The sequence below is a fragment of the Coregonus clupeaformis genome, chromosome 34 (genome assembly GCF_020615455.1).
Source record: "Coregonus clupeaformis isolate EN_2021a chromosome 34, ASM2061545v1, whole genome shotgun sequence".
In the NCBI taxonomy this organism is placed as follows: Eukaryota; Metazoa; Chordata; class Actinopteri; order Salmoniformes; family Salmonidae; genus Coregonus; species Coregonus clupeaformis.
In genome coordinates this window covers 7665795-7686442 of record NC_059225.1, presented here as the reverse complement: position 1 = coordinate 7686442, position 20648 = coordinate 7665795, and the positions used below count along the sequence as shown (strand labels likewise).

At 45.2% G+C, this 20648-nt stretch overlaps 1 protein-coding gene across 1 annotated transcript in view; it reads right to left on the bottom strand.

The window, feature by feature from the left end:
• Positions 1 to 20648, bottom strand: part of LOC121549725 (vesicular, overexpressed in cancer, prosurvival protein 1-like) — a 47106-nt gene that overhangs the window by 5733 nt on the left and 20725 nt on the right. The window contains exon 3 of the mRNA XM_041861570.2: positions 6042 to 6119. Coding sequence (XP_041717504.2) covers positions 6042 to 6119 — 78 coding nt within the window. The remainder of the gene's footprint in view (positions 1 to 6041; positions 6120 to 20648) is intronic.

Below are 20648 nucleotides of genomic sequence, written 5' to 3'. Positions count from 1 at the left end.
TGGGGGAAAAAAGTATTTAGTCAGCCACCAATTGTGCAAGTTCTCCCACTTAAAAAGATGAGAGAGGCCTGTAATTTTCATCATAGGTACACGTCAACTATGACAGACAAAATGAGGGAAAAAAAATATCCAGAAAATCACATTGTAGGATTTTTAATGAATTTATTTGCAAATTATGGTGGAAAATAAGTATTTGGTCAATAACAAAAGTTTCTCAACACTTTGTTATATACCCTTTGTTGGCAATGACACAGGTCAAACGTTTTCTGTAAGTCTTCACAAGGTTTTCACACACTGTTGCTGGTATTTTGGCCCATTCCTCCATGAAGATCTCCTCTAGAGCAGTGATGTTTTGGGGCTGTCGCTGGGCAACACGGACATTCAACTCCCTCCAAAGATTTTCTATGGGGTTGAGATCTGGAGACTGGCTAGGCCACTCCAGGACCTTGAAATGCTTCTTACGAAGCCACTCCTTCGTTGCCCGGGCGGTGTGTTTGGGATCATTGTCATGCTGAAAGACTCAGCCACGTTTCATCTTCAATGCCCTTGCTGATGGAAGGAGGTTTTCACTCAAAATCTCACGATACATGGCCCCATTTATTCTTTCCTTTACACGGATCAGTCGTCCTGGTCCCTTTGCAGAAAAACAGCCCCAAAGCATGATGTTTCCACCCCCCATGCTTCACAGTAGGTATGGTGTTCTTTGGATGCAACTCAGCATTCTTTGTCCTCCAAACACGACGAGTTGAGTTTTACCAAAAAGTTATATTTTGGTTTCATCTGACCATATGACATTCTCCCAATCCTCTTCTGGATCATCCAAATGCACTCTAGCAAACTTCAGATGGGCCTGGACATGTACTGGCTTAAGCAGGGGGGACACGTCTGGCACTGCAGGATTTGAGTCCCTGGCGGCGTAGTGTGTTACTGATGGTAGGCTTTGTTACTTTGGTCCCAGCTCTCTGCAGGTCATTCACTAGGTCCCCCCGTGTGGTTCTGGGATTTTGCTCACCGTTCTTGTGATCATTTTGACCCCACGGGGTGAGATCTTGCGTGGAGCCCCAGATCGAGGGAGATTATCAGTGGTCTTGTATGTCTTCCATTTCCTAATAATTGCTCCCACAGTTGATTTCTTCAAACCAAACTGCTTACCTATTGCAGATTCAGTCTTCCCAGCCTGGTGCAGGTCTACAATTTTGTTTCTGGTGTCCTTTGACAGCTCTTTGGTCTTGGCCATAGTGGAGTTTGGAGTGTGACTGTTTGAGGTTGTGGACAGGTGTCTTTTATACTGATAACAAGTTCAAACAGGTGCCATTAATACAGGTACACTCCAAACAGAGGACAGAGGAGCCTCTTAAAGAAGAAGTTACAGGTCTGTGAGAGCCAGAAATCTTGCTTGTTTGTAGGTGACCAAATACTTATTTTCCACCATAATTTGCAAATAAATTCATTAAAAATCCTACAATGTGATTTTCTGGATTTTTTTTCTTCTCATTTTGTCTGTCATAGTTGACGTGTACCTATGATGAAAATTACAGGCCTCTCATCTTTTTAAGTGGGAGAACATGCACAATTGGTGGCTGACTAAATACTTTTTTCCCCCCACTGTATAGTGTGTATCCATCCATCTACACAATATATATGACTCAAATGATCCATTCCACTGACTGCACAGTGCACTGGACTGGTGATGCAGGCATTTTGTTCAATTATATAGTTGCTCAGGTAAAGCATATTAGAATTTTCCAAATCAAAATGTCATGAGAACACATGTTGACTGAGGAGAGTGATACTACACAGCCAGTCCTAATCATGTTGTTGACTGAGGAGAGTGATACTACACAGCCAGTCCTAATCATGTTGTTGACTGAGGAGAGTGATACTGCACAGCAACAGGTGATTATCATGTGCTACAGGTCTAAGTTTAGACTAGGTACTTTGATTGTTCATTCTGTTCATTGTAAATAATGAACTAAATGAAAAAATAAAAAGTTCTGGCTCACTTCAACAGGTGATTAAATGTGTGCTACAGGTCTAACTTTACACCTGTTCATTGTAAATAATACAACAAGGAAACTATTCAGGTAAAGTAATCTTAGTGAGGTCTTTCAGTTTTCTAATCTAAATAACAAACCAATAAAACGGCAAATCATTAACCCAGTAACACCTAAAATGCTATAAAAGCTGTGCAGTTACTGTGGAGAGTCAAACCGATCTTGACTAGAAGCTGAGGAGGAATGAAGACTTCATGTGTAAAGGTGAGTGATGCAGAGAGATGTTCCAGATCAAGTTCTTTCCATTTAAAACACGGTTATTTTACATTGCAAAGCTATCTTTTAAACTTCCATCAATATGGCATGATGTCAGAACCATTTCTCCAGACCTGGGTTCAAATACATGTATTTGATTATTTAAATGCTGAATTTCTGTGCATTTTACTATTTTCAAATAATGTTGCCCGAATCAACTAATCACCACCAAAATGATTGGAACCTTTGATAAAGATGAGGGAAAAATACACAAATAAATCATATAAATACACTGGCTATATTGTATGCAATTTTTTTTTTGGGGGGGGGGGAATGTTATCATTTTATACTAATACAATTGCTCTGAGAGAAATATTGTTTGTTTAAAAAAAGGTCCAATGCGGCCAATTTTATCTCACTATCAATTCATTTCTGTATCCAAGACCAGAGTAGGCACATTTGCTATTAAACGTAACAGTTTTGTGACAAAACTAATCGGTAGAGCTGAAAATGCAATGGGAACACATTCAACTTTTGGTTTTTATTCAGTACATGAAAACTTAAGTGAAAAAGTACATTGTGTGCACTACATCACACAATTATTTTTTATCTGCAACAAGTCAGTTTGGTGGAAACACCACTGGTGGTAATTGCGCATATTTCCTTTATGCAGATTTTAGAATATTCACATGGAAATCGGTCGCCAAGTGACTGGAAACCTAGATACTGTGATTGTTTTCAATTAAAGTGTTCAAAAAGAACCAAAAATAGCTTTTTAGCAAAGAGCAATTTCTCAAGCAAGAATTTTCCTAGGATTGTCTGAGTGGGGAAGAGGAAAACTGAAAACTAGCTGTTATAGAGTACCACAGTATGAGTCATAATACCCATAAAACCTAGCGGTCAAACAAGGAAATGGCTCCAATCGTTTTCCACCATTCATTTTTTCCATAAGGGGATTTTAGAAACACTTCAAATGAGGGCTGTGTTTCGTGTACACTTACCCTGGCGTGAAGTTTGGATAACTGTGTAAATCTCTCCAGGTAAAAAATCTAACGTTAGCTAAATTTAGTCATGAATAAATTGGCAACATTTCTTGAATTTACAATTATGTGAAGTGTCTTGTGCAGGTTTTAAATTGACACAATACCCGTTAGCCAAGGTGTCAGCTAGAGATGACGTGCAGGAGCTTGGAGGGTTTTGTAGTCTTGCATGATGTCTACTTTGATCCCAATTAGCATTTTCGAATCTGAGAGTTAAAAAAGACTAATAGATTGATAAAAGTCAGAGACAGATTTACATGGTGATCAAAACATCATGCCAGGGTAAGCCTACACCTGCGCTTCCCATGACAGACTGACCAGGTGAAAGCTATGATCCCTTTATTGATGTCACTTGCGGTCAAACAAGTAGCTCACTTGCGGTCCTCTGTAGCTCAATTGGTAGAGCATGGCGCTTGTAACGCCAGGGTAGTGGGTTCGATCCCCGGGACCACCCATACGTAAAATGTATGCACACATGACTGTAAGTCGCTTTGGATAAAAGTCTCTGCTAAATGGCATATTATATTATATTATAAATCCACTTCCATTCATGTAGATGAATGGTCCACCACCCAAAGGAAATCCAGCTGACTCGACACAACTCTAGAACTGGAGTCAACATGGGCCAGCATCCCTGTGGAACGCTTTCGACACCTTGTAGAGTCCATGCCCCAACAAATCGAGGCTGTTCTGAGGGCAAAAGGGGGTGCAACTCAATATTAGGAAGGTGTTCTTAATGTTTTGTATATATTGGGATGATGCACTTTGATGTCTTGAGGTTGGTAGTGTTTTTACCCCAGCAACTTGCGGATGCAAATGCTGTCTTCTCCCGTGGAAACGTTGCATTCGGTCTTGTATGAATCGACACTGTAAGTAAAGTGGCTCCAAACGTCACCCCATTTTCGACCGGCAGCTTGTACCACAGGGAGAGTAGCCATAGCGTGTGCCTTATATGCATCAAAGATTTGTTGCCGCCAGATTGGAGAACCGTTGCCGGGCAGAGAGGTGACTCATGAATGACCTGGGGATGGTATTTATTTTCCAATAACAGCATTGGAACATTGCAATGAGAAAGCCTTACAATTCTGCTAATGTCATGCATGCTTTTGATTGGACCAAACAAATAACACTGAAAATCATCTCTCCAAAAACTCTTGTCCGGTCCATTTACAGTGAGGAAAAAAAGTATTTTATCCCCTGCTGATTTTGTACATTTGCCCACTGACAAAGAAATGGTCAGTCTATAATTTTAATGGTAGGTTTATTTGAACAGTGAGAGACAGAATAACAACAAAAAAATCCAGAAAAAAGCATGTCAAAAATGTTATAAATTTATTTGCATTTTAATGAGGGAAATAAGTATTTAACCCCTCTGCAAAACATGAAACCCTTGTTGGCAATCACAGAGGTCAGACGTTTCTTGTAGTTGGCCACCAGGTTTGCACACATCTCAGGAGGGATTTTGTCCCACTCCTCTTTGCAGATCTTCTCCAAGTCATTAAAGGTTTCGAGGCTGACGTTTGGCAACTCGAACCTTCAGCTCCCTCCACAGATTTTCTATGGGATTAAGGTCTGGAGACTGGCTAGGCCACTCCAGGACCTTAATGTGCTTCTTCTTGAGCCACTCCTTTGTTGCCTTGGCCGTGTGTTTTGGGTCATTGTCACGCTGGAATACCCATCCACTACCCATTTTCAATGCCCTGGCTGAGGGAAGGAGGTTCTCACCCAAGATTTGACGGTACATGGCCCCGTCCATCGTCCCTTTGATGCGGTGAAGTTGTCCTGTCCCCTTAGCAGAAAAACACCTTCAAAGCATAATGTTTCCACCTCCATGTTTGACGGTGGGGATGGTGTTCTTGGGGTCATAGGCAGCATTCCTCCTCCTCCAAACACGGCGAGTTGAGTTGATGCCAAAGAGCTCGATTTGTCTGATCTGACCACAACACTTTCACCCAGTTCTCCTCTGAATCATTCAGATGTTCATTGGCAAACTTCAGACGGGCATGTATATGTGCTTTCTTGAGCAGGGGGACCTTGCGGGCGCTGCAGGATTTCAGTCCTTCACGGCGTAGTGTGTTACCAATTGTTTTCTTGGTGACTATGGTCCCAGCTAACTTGAGATCATTGACAAGATCCTCCCATGTAGTTCTGGGCTGATTCCTCACCATTCTCATGATCATTGCAACTCCACGAGGTGAGATCTTGCATGGAGCCCCAGGCCGAGGGAGATTGACAGTTATTTTGTGTTTCTTCCATTTGCGAATAATCGCACCAACTGTTGTCACCTTCTCACCAAGCTGCTTGGCGATGGTCTTGTAGCCCATTCCAGCCTTGTGTAGGTCTACAAACTTGTCCCTGACATCCTTGGAGAGCTCTTTGGTCTTGGCCATGGTGGAGAGTTTGGAATCTGATTGATTGATTGATTGCTTCTGTGGACAGGTGTATTTTATACAGGTAACAAGCTGAGCTCGTTAACTGTATAAAAGACACCTGGGAGCCAGAAATCTTTCTGATTGAGAGGGGGTCAAATACTTATTTCCCTCATTAAAATGCAAATCAATTTATAACATTTTTGACATACGTTTTTCTGGATTTCTTTTTTTGTTATTCTGTCTCTCACTGTTCAAATAAACATACTATTAAAATTATAGACTGATCATTTCTTTGTCAGTGGGCAAACGTACAAAATCAGCAGGGGATCAAATACTTTTTTTCCCCTCACTGTACTAGTCAGATTTAAAGATGGACTCACCAGAAGTACCATAGCCGCTGGATGGAGAGGGCTCGGACGCAGCAGCGGGTTCCGCAGCAGTCCTCGTACGAGCGGCAACTGAAATGAGAACGCAACCTTGGTAAAAACACTTATTCTAGTCACATCTAGAAACAGAGTGGAGTGAGTCATATACACTGAGTGTACCAAACATTAAGAACACCTGCTCTTTCCATGACATAGACTGACAAGGTGAAAGCTATGATCCCTTATTGATGTCACCTGTTAAATCCAACTCAAAATCAGTGTAGATGAAGGGGAGGAGACAGGTTAATGAAAGATTTTTTAAGCCTTGAGACATGGATTGTGTACGTGTGCCATTCAGAGGGTGAATGGGCAAGACAACATTGTTAAGTGCCTTTGAATGGGGGTATGGTAGTAGGTGCCAGGCGCACCGGTTTGTGTCAAGAACTGCAATGCTGCTGGGTTTTTCACGCTCAACCGTTTCCCATGTGTATCAAGAATGGTCCACCACCCAAACGACATCCAGCTAACTAGACAACTGTGGAAAGAGCTGGAGTCAACATGGGCCAGCATCCCTGTGGAACGCTTTAGACACCTTGTAGAGTCGACGCCCAATGAATTGAGGCTGTTCTGAGGGCAAAAGAGGGGGTGCTACTCGATATTAGGAAAGTGTTTCCCGGACAGAGTTTAAAAATCAGGACTAGGTTAATTCTACTTAAATGAATTCAGAATAATAATAATAAAAAAAAAGCTTTCTGAGACATTGCTTAACTTCAGATTAATTAGTTCTAGACTAGGGAGTCAGGTAAATAAGCACTAACCAGTTAATCTTTGTGAAGCCTAATTGGATAACGACATGCACTTGGCGCTGACCTGAAACCAGGGATGGGACACTAATACATGAGCCTTGTGTTGAATTGGAGGGAAATCGCCTAAACCAAAACAATGGAGGGAGGTAAAAGAAAACGTTCGAAAATGTCAGTGGCTTTGAAAAAAAAAACTCTTAAAAAAAGAGAATTGTGCCAAATCACCCAATTTATCGAGAACAAAACAGCATGATTCCTCAACAGAAAACAAGAAAAAGAATGCCTGGACCACCATTTGTAATGCATTCAACTCAAATGAAAAAAGTTAACAAAAAAAGGACGCTACAACTTCAGGTAAGATACTGTATTTGTTGTTGGCCCACTTTTACAAAATTCATTGTGACTTTGAAATGCTAGTTTTCTTGTGTAACAGTGGGGCCTAAATGTATGTGTGTAACAGAAAGGCAACAAAACAGTATCATACATTATTACTAATATCATTTCTATACAGTAGTCTAATGTCCTGTGGAAAAACAAAAGTTAACTTAAAAAAAGACAAATGCTGTTGCTCATAGGGAACGTTTCAAGACTGTTGGTGGTCCCCCAGTTAGACCAGAGACAGATGAGCTGGGGGACTAGTTGACGGGATCATCGATAGCCAGCAACCCCTGGAAGGTATCCCCGATGATGACCATTTGGACAGTTCAGATGGGGGACCGTTCCAATCCTGATTTCGTAGGACACATTCATTCAACATGTGCCATCCACGGACTGCAGGGAATATGTAATGTCAGTCATCTCTTGCACTCCCATAATAAAATGTAATGAACTCAACTCTTTAAGAAATGGTTTTCTAATGCAGCAATGTAATCATTTTCTAGAGGCAGATGATCACCATAGCTTGGAGAGGATAAGACAGGATGAAGGTCGGCTACATCTGCAGCAGCCAGGAGGGAAGATTGTGTCACTAACAAGGGCTGGAGGAGAAAGAGGCTGAGCGTGCAGGAGAAACTGGCCATGGAATTTCATGAGCGCAAACTAATGTATTTAAAAGAAGAGCATGCTATGAAGATGTGAATCCTTCATGTTGAGTTGGCTATGAAGGAGGAGGAGGAGAGGAACATGAAGCAGCACTAATGTTCTTCTCACACCAGCACCAGTTCGGGGTCCCGATATTTCAATTTGTGAATGAAAAACCTTGTTGTTACCATGGCTAACGTTTGCTTCTATCACTTCAGCCATCTTTTTTTGTGAGAAGTGCTGCATAGCAAAAGCATCTCTGCAGGCTAGTCCCTCTCTGCAGGCTAGTCCCTCTCTGGCTAGTCCCTCTCTGCAGGCTAGTCCCTCTCTGCAGGCTAGTCCCTCTCTGCAGGCTAGTCCCTCTCTGCAGGCTAGTCCCTCTCTGCAGGCTAGTCCCTCTCTGCAGGCTAGTCCCTCTCTGCAGGCTAGTCCCTCTCTGCAGGCTAGTCCCTCTCTGGCTAGTCCCTCTCTGGCTAGTCCATCTCTGCAGGCTAGTCCCTCTCTGGCTAGTCCATCTCTGGCTAGTCCCTCTCTGGCTAGTCCCTCTCTGGCTAGTCCATCTCTGGCTAGTCCCTCTCTGCAGGCTAGTCCCTCTCTGCAGGCTAGTCCATCTCTGCAGGCTAGTCCCTCTCTGGCTAGTCCCTCTCTGGCTAGTCCCTCTCTGCAGGCTAGTCCCTCTCTGCAGGCTAGTCCCTCTCTGCAGGCTAGTCCCTCTCTGCAGGCTAGTCCCTCTCTGCAGGCTAGTCCCTCTCTGGCTAGTCCCTCTCTGGCTAGTCCATCTCTGCAGGCTAGTCCCTCTCTGCAGGCTAGTCCCTCTCTGCAGGCTAGTCCCTCTCTGCAGGCTAGTCCATCTCTGGCTAGTCCATCTCTGCAGGCTAGTCCCTCTCTGGCTAGTCCCTCTCTGCAGGCTAGTCCCTCTCTGCAGGCTAGTCCCTCTCTGCAGGCTAGTCCCTCTCTGCAGGCTAGTCCCTCTCTGGCTAGTCCCTCTCTGGCTAGTCCCTCTGCAGGCTAGTCCCTCTCTGCAGGCTAGTCCCTCTCTGCAGGCTAGTCCCTCTCTGCAGGCTAGTCCCTCTATGCAGGCTAGTCCCTCTATGCAGGCTAGTCCCTCTCTGCAGGCTAGTCCCTCTCTGCAGGCTAGTCCCTCTCTGCAGGCTAGTCCCTCTCTGGCTAGTCCCTCTCTGCAGGCTAGTCCCTCTCTGCAGGCTAGTCCCTCTCTGCAGGCTAGTCCCTCTCTGCAGGCTAGTCCCTCTCTGCAGGCTAGTCCCTCTCTGCAGGCTAGTCCCTCTCTGCAGGCTAGTCCCTCTCTGCAGGCTAGTCCCTCTCTGCAGGCTAGTCCCTCTCTGCAGGCTAGTCCCTCTCTGCAGGCTAGTCCCTCTCTGGCTAGTCCCTCTCTGCAGGCTAGTCCCTCTCTGCAGGCTAGTCCCTCTCTGCAGGCTAGTCCATCTCTGGCTAGTCCCTCTCTGGCTAGTCCCTCTCTGCAGGCTAGTCCCTCTCTGCAGGCTAGTCCCTCTCTGGCTAGTCCCTCTCTGCAGGCTAGTCCATCTCTGGCTAGTCCATCTCTGGCTAGTCCATCTCTGGCTAGTCCCTCTCTGCAGGCTAGTCCCTCTCTGCAGGCTAGTCCATCTCTGCAGGCTAGTCCATCTCTGCAGGCTAGTCCCTCTCTGCAGGCTAGTCCCTCTCTGCAGGCTAGTCCCTCTCTGCAGGCTAGTCCCTCTCTGCAGGCTAGTCCCTCTCTGCAGGCTAGTCCCTCTCTGCAGGCTAGTCCCTCTCTGCAGGCTAGTCCCTCTCTGCAGGCTAGTCCCTCTCTGCAGGCTAGTCCCTCTCTGCAGGCTAGTCCCTCTCTGCAGGCTAGTCCCTCTCTGCAGGCTAGTCCCTCCCTGCAGGCTAGTCCATTGCAGGCTAGTCCCTCTCTGCAGGCTAGTCCCTCTCTGCAGGCTAGTCCCTCTCTGCAGGCTAGTCCATCTCTGGCTAGTCCATCTCTGCAGGCTAGTCCCTCTCTGCAGGCTAGTCCATCTCTGGAGGCTAGTCCCTCTCTGCAGGCTAGTCCCTCTCTGCAGGCTAGTCCCTCTCTGCAGGCTAGTCCCTCTCTGCAGGCTAGTCCCTCTCTGCAGGCTAGTCCCTCTCTGCAGGCTAGTCCCTCTCTGCAGGCTAGTCCCTCTCTGCAGGCTAGTCCCTCTCTGCAGGCTAGTCCCTCTCTGGCTAGTCCCTCTCTGGCTAGTCCCTCTCTGCAGGCTAGTCCATCTCTGCAGGCTAGTCCCTCTCTGCAGGCTAGTCCCTCTCTGCAGGCTAGTCCCTCTCTGGCTAGTCCCTCTCTGCAGGCTAGTCCCTCTCTGCAGGCTAGTCCCTCTCTGCAGGCTAGTCCCTCTCTGCAGGCCAGTCCATTTTGGTCATTGTCTGCCTCAACCATGGGAACATCTGGGCCATCCTCATCTTCAATGCGAGGGTCTGGGCAGCCATGTTGTTTGAGGTCATTGATCTGGGCAAATCAAATCAAATTCTATTTGTCACATGCGCCGAATACAACAGGTGTTTTACCTTACAGTGAAATGCTTACTTACAAGCCCTTAACCAACAATGCAGTTAAGAAAAATAAGTGTTAAGAAAAAATAAAAAAATAAACAAAATAAAAGAGCAGCAGTAAAATGACATTAGCGAGGCTATATACTATATACAGGGGGTACAGAGTCAATGTGCGGGGACACAGGTTAGTCGAGGTAATATGTACATGTGGGTAGAGGTAAAGTGACTATGCATAGATGCTCTCGATGGTGCAGTTGTATAACTTTTTGAGGATCTGAGGACCCATGCCAAATCTTTTCAGTCTCCTAAGGGGGAATAGGCTTTGTCGTGCCCTCTTCACGACTGTCTTGGTGTGTTTGAACCATGATAGTTTGTTGGTGATGTGGACACCAAGGAACTTGAAGCTCTCAACCTGCTCCACTACAGCCCCATCGATGAGAATGGGGGCATGCTCAGTCCTCTTCTTTTTCCTATAGTCCACAATCATCTCCTTTGTCTTGGTCACGTTGTGGGAGAGGTTGTTATCCTGGCACCACACGGCCAGGTCTCTGATCTCCCTATAGGCTGTCTCATCAATGTCGGTGATCAAGCCTACCACTGTTGTGTCGTCGGCAAACTTAATGATGGTGTTGGAGTCGTGCCTGGCCACGCGGGTGAACAGGGAGTACAGGAGGGGGCTGAGCACACACCCTTGTGGGGCCCCAGTGTTGAGGATCAGCGTGGCAGATGTGTTGTTACCTACCCTTACCACCTGGGGTCGCCCAGTCAGGAAGTCCAGGATCCAGTTGCAAAGGGAGGTGTTGAGTCCCAGGGTCCTTCGCTTAGTGATGAGCTTTGAGGGCACTATGGTGTTGAACGCTGAGCTGTAGTCAATGAATAGCAGTGTGGAGTGCGATAGTGATTGCATCATCTGTGGATCTGTTGGGGCGGTATGCGAATTGGAGTGGGTCTAAGGTTTCTGGGATAATGGTGTTGAGGTGAGCCATTACCAACCTTTCAAAGCAATTCATGGCTACAGACGTGAGCGCTACGGGTCGGTAATCATTTAGGCAGGTTACCTTAGTGTCCTTGGGCACAGGGACTATGGTGGTCTGCTTGAAACATGCTGGTATTACAGACTCAGTTAGGGACAGATTGAAAATGTAAGTGAAGACACTTACCAGTTGGTCAGTACACGTCCTGGTAATCCGTCTGGCCCTGCGGCCTTGTGAATGACCTGTTTAAAGGTCTTACTCACATCGGCTACGGAGAGCATGATCACACAGTCGTCCGGAACAGCTGACTGATGTGGTGTACGCTTCAGTGTTGCTTGCTTCGAAGCGAGCATAGAAGTAATTTAGCTCGTCTGGTAGGCTCGTGTCACTGGGCAGTTCGCAGCTGTGCTTCCCTTTGTAGTCCGTAATAGTTTGCAAGCCCTGCCACATCCGACGAGCGTTGGAGTCGGTGTAGTACGATTCAATCTTAGTCCTATATTGACGCTTTGCGTGTTTGATGGTTCGTCGGAGGGCATAGCGGGATTTCTTATAAGTGTCCGGGTTAGAGTCCCGTTCCTTGAAAGCGGCAGCTCTACCCTTTAGCTCAGTGCGGATGTTGCCTGTAATCCATGGCTTCTGGTTGGCGTATGTACGTATGGTCACTGTGGGGACGACGTCATCGATGCACTTATTGATGAAGCCAGTGACTGATGTGGTGTACTCCTCAATGCCATCAGAAGAATCCCGGAACATATTCTAGTCTGTAGCAAAACAGTCCTGTAGCTTAGCATCTGCGTCATCTGATCACTTCTGTATTGAGCGAGTCACTGGTACTTCCTGCTTTAGTTTTTGCTTGTAAGCAGGAATCAGGAGGATAGAATTATGGTCAGATTTGCCAAATGGAGGGCGAGGGAGAGATTTGTACGCGTCTCTGTGTGTGGAGTAAAGGTAGTCTAGAGTTTTTTTTCCTCTGGTTGCACATTTAACATGCTGGTAGGAATTGGGTAAAATGGGTTTTAAGTTTCCCTGCATTAAAGTCCCCGGCCACTAAGAGTGCCGCCTCTGGGTGAGCATTTTCTTGTTTGCTTATGGCCTTATACAGCTCATTGAGTGCAATCTTAGTGCCAGCATCGGTTTGTGGTGGTAAATAGACAGCTACGAAAAATATAGATGCAAACTCTCTTGGTAGATAGTGTGGTCTACAGCTTATCATAAGGCACTCTACCTCAGGCGAGCAAAACCTTGAGACTTTCTTAATATTTCGATTTTGTGCACCAGCTGTCATTTACAAATATACACAGACCGCCACCCCTTGTTTTACCGGAGGCAGCTGTTCTATCCTGCCGTTGCACCGAAAACCCCGCCAGCTGTATGTTATCCATGTCGTTGTTCAGCCACGACTCGGTGAAACATAAGATATTACAGTTAATGTCCCATTGGTAGGATATTCTTGATCGGCCTTGTTCAGCGCCTCCATTTTATTATCCATTGATGGTACGTTGGCTAATAGGACTGATGCTCGAGGCAGATTACCCCCTCGCCGTCGGATCCTTACAAGGCACCCCGACCTACGACCCCTATATCTCCGTCTCATCTTCATGCGAATGACAGAGATTTGGGCCTTGTCGGGTGTCTGAAGTTAATCCTTCGCGTCCGACTCGTTAAAGAAAACATCTTCGTCCAGTACGAGGTAGGTAATCGTTGTTCTGATATCCAGAAGCTCTTTTCGGTCATAAGAGACGGTGACAGAAACATTATGTACAAAATAAGTTATAAATAACGTGAAAAACACACAATAGCACAATTGGTAAAACGGCAGCCATCTCCTCCGGTGCCATTATGGAAGGGTCTGTTTGAGGTAATTGTGAAGCACTGCTGTTGCAATTATGACAATGCAGCAATGTGCTTGAGACACTGGAAACGACTCTTCCATACACCAAACATGCGCTCCACTCTGTAGTCCTCTGTAGCTCAGCTGGTAGAGCACGGCGCTTGTAACGCCAAGGTAGTGGGTTCGATCCCCGGGACCACCCATACACAAAAAAAAAAATGTATGCACGCATGACTGTAAGTCGCTTTGGATAAAAGCATCTGCTAAATGGCATATTATTATTATTATAAGCTTGGTTGTACCATTGTTGCTCAGATCCTATTGCATGAACATAGGTGGTGAACAAGAAGTTGGTCTGTGTAACCGTCACCACTCTGTTGTCCTCCTTCAAGCGGAGTATACAAAAGAGTTTTGGAAAATCCTTGAGTCATGAGTTGCAACAATGTTGGAGAACTGCACACTGGGAGGGCATACACGATGTACATTTTATTGAGAACCAGTGTTTTTACGATTCCCGTCCTCCTCAGCATCTGCTGTAGAGGGGAACTTGATGTACAGCCAGTGACTCCAGGGACGTTCCCATATTCAAAAGAACTCTACCTTGTATTTGGCTTGGGCAGCAGCATCAGGAACTTGATGTACACTGAACAAAAATATAAAAACGCAACATGTAAAAGTCTTGGTTCTATGTTTCATGAGCCAAAATAAAAGATCCCAGAAATTTTTCATTCGCACAAAAAGCTTATTTAGCTCAAATTTTGTGCACATAATTTGTTTACATCCGTCTTAGTGAGCATTTCACCTTTGCCAAGATATCCAGCCACCTGACAGGTTTTGCATATCAAGTAGCTGATTAAACAGCATGATCATTACACAGGTGCACCTTGTGCTGGGGGACAATAAAAGGCCACTCTAAAATGTGAAGTTTTGTCACACAACGCCACAGATGTCTCAAGTTGAGGGAGCGTGCAATTGGCATGCTGACCGCATGAATGTCCACCAGAGCTGTTGCCAGAGAATTGACTGTTCGTGTCTCTCTTTAGAGAATTTGGCAGTACGTCCAACCGGCCTCACAACTGCAGACCACACGTAACCACGGCAACCCAGGACTTCCACATCCGGCTTCTTCACCTGCGGGATCGTCTGAGAAACAGCTGATGAAACTGTGGGTTTGCGCAACCGAAGAAACAATATCGTCGTCCTCACCAGTGTCTTGACCTGACTGTAGTTCGGCATCGCAAGACTTTAGTAGGCAAATGCTCACCTTTGATGGACACTGGCCCGCTGTGTGCTCTTTACGGATGAATCCCGGTTTCAACTGTACCGGGCAACCTGGCAGACGGCATGTATAGCGTCGTGTGGGCTAGCGGTTTGCTGACATCAACGTTGTGAACAGAGTGCCCCATGGTATGGGCAAGCATAAGCTATGGACAACAAACACAATTGCATTTATCGATGGCAATTTGAATGCACAGAGATAGCGTGACAAGATCCTGATGCTCGTTGTCATTCCATTCATCCGCCGCCATCACCTCATGTTTCAGCATGACAATGCACGGCTCCATGTTGCAAGGGTCTGTGCACAATTCCTGGAAGTAGAAAAATCCCTCAGTTCTTCCATGGACATGTCACCCATTGAGCATGTTTGGGATGCTCTGGATCGACGTGTATGACAGCGTGTTCCAGTTCCCGCCAATATCCAGCAACTTCACACAGCCATTGAAGAGGAGTGGGACAACATTCCACTGGCCACAATCAACAGTCTGATCAACTCTATGCATGAGGCAAATGGTGGTCACAGCAGATACTGACTGGTTTTCTGATCCACGCCCCTACCTTTTATTCAAGGTATCTGTGACCAACAGATGCATATCTGTATTCCTAGACGTGAAATCCATAGATCAGGGCCTAATGAATTCATTTCAATTGACTGATTTCCTTATATGAACTGTAACTCTTTTGTGGACTATTCTTCATACAGTCAATTCACTTATACCACACAAAATATCCTGTTTCACAATGGAAGGTTCCAGATGCCAAAAACTTTAAAGGTGATCAGTACTTGTAGGGAAGGGGGCATGGGCCTTCCCCTAAGAGAGAGTCAGATGAAAGTCTTGGCTCAAGCAAACAAATGATGTCAGCTGCATTATCTTTGTACATACGGAAACGGTCACGGAAATTGATTTCATCAAAATCATTCAGTGGGTTGCTCTTGTCTATAACCGCCCTTCTGTCAGGCCTTGGTGGTGCTCTTTGATCTTCATTGAAATAGTCCAGGTAATCCATTTTTCATCGATTGCCAAAGTCAACCTGGGAGCCAACATCAATTAATCTGAAATTAAGCCTGCCTATGTCCAGGTTTAATTTAATCCTTCACTAGATTAACTCTAATTGTCCTTCTGGAAATCAGACTTTTACAATCTAGACTAGGGCAAGTCTTAGACTATTTTAAACCATGTCTGGGAAATGCCATTTCAGTTAGTCCAGTTTAAAAGTGCAATTTAGTCTAGGATTAGGCTTAATCTGTGTCCGCAAAACCGCCCCTCAATGTACAATGTACCCAAATCATTATTGACGTTCCTAATTTCTATTCAATCTCTATTTTGACCAGGCAGGTTCAGTGTGGTCAGTGTTGGATCTCAAAATTACAGACAAGGTTCTGCATACAGTTAATGTAATGCATTAAAACAGTGGCCACATAAACGTCTTGTATTTTTTGCATTATATCAGTCTTAGATAGACACACACACACACACATATCCTAACCCCCCAGGCCCGGTGTCGATTTCTCCACACAGCAGCATATAATGGAGTCAGACAGCGAGGCGGCAGCAGAGTCAACCCTCGGTCTCTCCTGATGCTGCACTCCACCCAATTAGCCCTGCGGATCGAGGCCCGGCGTTTTACAATGTGACGGCTGTCTGGGGGAGCGAGCTGGCGTCAAAGTACTCCGTTGAGGGACTACGCCACAATGTTCCCCAGCTGACAACCAAGGAAATGAGGAGGAAAAAGGTCAGGTGTGAATACAGGGTCAGTACAGGGACATATTTCACCATCGATTCAACAAGAGGCGTGGAGACGGCGAGAGCCTGGTGGGTCTGGTGCCCCCCGCGGGTTTATGTGGTGACAGATTATTATGGTGACAGATCATTTGAAAATGCCATAATCGTTTGCAACTGGCTTCTTGAGCGTGGCGGTATTTCATCGGATTCTGTTTTATTGTAATGAAAAGTCTAAAGGAATAAGTTACAGATTTTGGTGGTTTAGAAGTTTGGCCTTTTGAGAATGTGCCCACTTTCTAATGTCGTAAAGTCCATAGTGTACCAGCAAAAGAGTCATTGTGATCCAATCATGAGCACTTCTGGATAAGGACATGAACGTGTTCATGTTGTGGCCAAGTGAAGGCGAACGGGTCCCAGTGGATGCTCTCAGACACGTCTATCTATCTCAAGTGCATGAGGCACTTTTGAACACCTCGTGGCCGCAAAGCCTTGTCCAAATTATTTGTAATTAGATCTAAAAACGTAGTTTCAATACCAGGTATAGACAGGGTCTTAGTTAAATGCAGAGGCCTGAAATCTCTATGCAGTGGCACGATGGGCCCTGGATGTCTGCCAGTGCCATGCTTCCCATAAATAAACTAACACATTTTTCACAACACAGCGTTTGAACCTCTGAAGATGTACCAAAAAAAAAAAAGATTCTTCATTACTATGTCATTTCAATTATACATTCCGTTACCCTCTGATACTACCTGGCTGAAAGTAGGAGATGGGAGCTGCCAATACTGCATATCTGAATTATTCAGTGTTCCTCAGTAAAATCTAAGATTTGGGCAGTGATTGTTCCAGCGCCGATGCAGAAGCCTGCTGCAAATCAAATCTAATGTTATTTGTCACATACACGTGTTTAGCAGATGTTATTGTGGGTGTAGCAAAATGCTTGTGCTTCTAGCTCCGACAGTGCAGTAATATCTAAACAATTTCACAACATATACCCAATACACACACAAAACTATTAAGGAATGGAATTTAAGAAAATATACATATATGGACAAGCAATGACAAGCCTTCCAAACTCCAAGCAGAACTATATCAATACCGTCAGCTAATGTTTTGTGTTACTCCTCACGATTCTGATGATCCCGAGGGGACAGGTCTCTTATTGCTGTCATGCTTGGTTTGGTTCTCGCTGGCAGGGGGATAGAGAGGGTCAGAGACAGGGTGGATCAATAGATTCGGCAGGAGAGCGTGCACAGCCTTTATTCAACCCCCATCCATCACCCCAATCTCCCTCCGCCATGGCCGTGGGAAGATATTTATTATTATATATTTAATTTTTTTCTGATTTTTCAGCGGGTGTTGCAGCACCCTCAGCACACCTACTTCCTGTGGCTCTGTCCGCCACATGACAAAACATACAGCCCTAAAAATCGGTCTTCAGATGCGGAAGACACATTTTTGGTTGAATGCCTTCAGTTGTGCAACTGACTTGGGTATGCCCTTTCAGTGGACAGGCTATCCTGTCCCTCCCCAGGGCAAGGTCAGGATATACAGCCTGGATCTGTTTGGAATGCACCTCTCACTCCTGCTCTCTTCTTTCCCTCACCAGAACACTAACCATGGCTCTACAGACTGCAGCCCTTAACCAGAGAAGACAGTGATTTAAGATACACAAGTGACAATTCATTGAGCTCCAAAGTATTGGGACAGTGACCCATGTTGTTGTTTTGGCTCTGTACTCCAGCGCTTTGGATTTGAAATGATACAATGACTATGAGGTTAAAGTTCAGACTGTCAGCTTTAATTTGAGGGTATTTTCAAGTCATATCGGGTGAACCATTTAGAAATTACAGCACTTTTTGTACATAGTAGTCATAGTTTTGTACAAGTAGTAATACTTTTACTCAAGTAGTATTTTACTGGGTGACTTTTTCACTTGAGTCATTTTCTATTAAAAAGGTATCTTTACTTTTACTCAAGTATGACAATTGAGTACTTTTTCCACCACTGCATTTTGGGTTGCTGAACCCGTAGCATAGCAGAGGTCCTGAGTTCCATCCAGGTATGAGCCGAATCAGGGGGAAGTGGTACTGGCTAAGCAATGTGATGTCTGTAACACACACACAGAGAAGAGAGTCAGAGGCAAATATTGTGTGTGTGTGTGTTCTTGTTGCTCGTCAACCATCATAACTCCACAGCTGTAGGTTCCCATGGCAACCACCACATAATCCCACCTCAATCTGTATCAGTTTGGACACATGCTTTCTCAGCAGCGGAGCACCCCGAGATGAAGCAGAGATGAACATTTGCTTTCCCTCCAGGTGGGCTCATGAACATCACCAAATGACAAGCCACCTCCATCAAAGGCCGATTTGCTTTAATAAAGGTTTACTCCACCAGTTGGTATATAATGCCGGTGACATTGCCTGCGTCTGAAATGCCACCCTATTCCCTATATAGACTAGAGCCTTGATAAAAAGTAGTGCACTATACATTTTTTTGTCATTTATCATTTAGTCTTATCCAGAGCGACTTACAGGAGCAATTAGGGTTAAGTGCCTTGCTCAAGGGCACATCGACAGATTTTTCACCTAGTCGGCTCTGGGATTAGAACCAACGACCTTTCGGTTACTGGCACAACGCTCTTAACCACTAAGCTACCTGCCGCCAGAGGGAATATGGTGCCATTTGGGACTCAGGACAGTCATCAAAGTGAAGCCAGATTTTACCGCTGAAAAAAAAAAAAAAATCTAAGTATTTGGAAAAATTAAAGGTTGATAAATCAGAAAGAAAATCCTTCTACGTTTTATGTCAAGTATACTGCAGTACATTATCTAACATTGCCAAATGAGCTTTGAAATTCTTAACCAGTCTAAAAAAGTGTAATACTTTCCAGTTCATTTCAACACATTAAAAAAAAAGGACATTAAGGACCAGCGAGATAAAATGTCCAGAGAAGACATGAACATAGTCAATGAGCCATGTAAGAGAGAGCCACTGACAATGACATTACCAGAGCCAAATGGAATGACCTGCTAAATTGAAGGATTTTGCACAGAGATGGAACCTTTCAACTGAAGACCACAGCGAGAGTAGTTTAATGTCGAAATGAGTCCACATCCATCTCTATGCAGCTACAGCTATAGCTACAGGCCTATACCACAATCCCAAAATGAATAGAAATGCTGAGCACCATGTTGTTTCCAGATTTGCAGTGCTCATCTTTTTCATTAATTTGGGGTCGAACCATACAGCTGGACCTCCATAACCGATGGCCTGAGAGACCGCTTGTTTTCAGACTGTAATGTCCCTTTAAAGCTGCAATTCATATAGTGAAACTGCCACGTCTGTTTGCTATATTATAACAAAGACGTTACTTCAAAACAACGAACACTGTTTTTCAGAGTATTTACTCCAAAAAATTTTTTTTACCGCGATGCTGAATGTTAATTTCCTCAAAACAAAAACAATAACAAATGCGCCTGGGGGCGGCCAGTGACGCCGTTTCGTCTAATCATGGATCTAAACCTTGCTCTGTAACAACATCTTGGTGCTTTGAAAAAGTGTGGAGATGTCAAAGGCTTTCGATGGGTTCCTCCACTGGCCTTTTTCCAAAGATGTGGGGTACTACATTCTATTTACAGCATAGGGTCTGGATAGTGGATAGTGGCTTTGGATAGCACTTATAAGAATCACAGACAAGTGTCAATACATTATAAAGTACCAAAGTACACAGAAAAATTGTAAGAACTGAAACGTTTGCTTACAATGTATTTGGTTAAGAATCAAAATCTATTAAAGGTCTCCCGAGTGGCGCAGTGGTCTAAGGCACTGCATCGCTAGTGGTCGGGGCGTCGCTACAGACCAGGGTTCGATCCCGGGCTGTGTCGCAGCCGGCCGCGACTGGGAGACCCATGAGGCGGCACACAATAACCCAGCGTCGTCCGGGTTAGGGGAGGGTTTGGCCGGCGGGGATGTCCTTGTCACATCGCGCTCTAGCGACTCCTTGTGGCTGGCCGGGCGCCTGCAAGCTGACCTTGATCGCCAGCTGTACAGGGTTTCCTCCGACACATTGGTGCGGCTGGCTTCCGGGTTAAGCGAGCAGTGTGTCAAGAAGCAGTGCGGCTTGGCAGGGTCGTGTTTCGGAGGACGCATGGCTCTCGACCTTCGCCTCTCCCGAGTCCGTACAGGAGTTGCAGTGATGCGACAAGACTAACTACCAATTGGGTAAAAAAAATATATATAAATATATATACACATACACACATCTAATCTATTAGAATAGGTTATAGTAATGATATAGTCCGGTACAGATGTTAAATTCTGTCCTTGGGTTTGAGTGAGACACTGTACGGTCTGTCTGTACCATGATGCCTTGTAACTGAGGCGACGCCCAGGCCCATGACATGTCACCTTGCTCCCTCTGTAGGGATCCTGGGTTTGTTTGTTAAGACTCAGTTACACAGGAACAA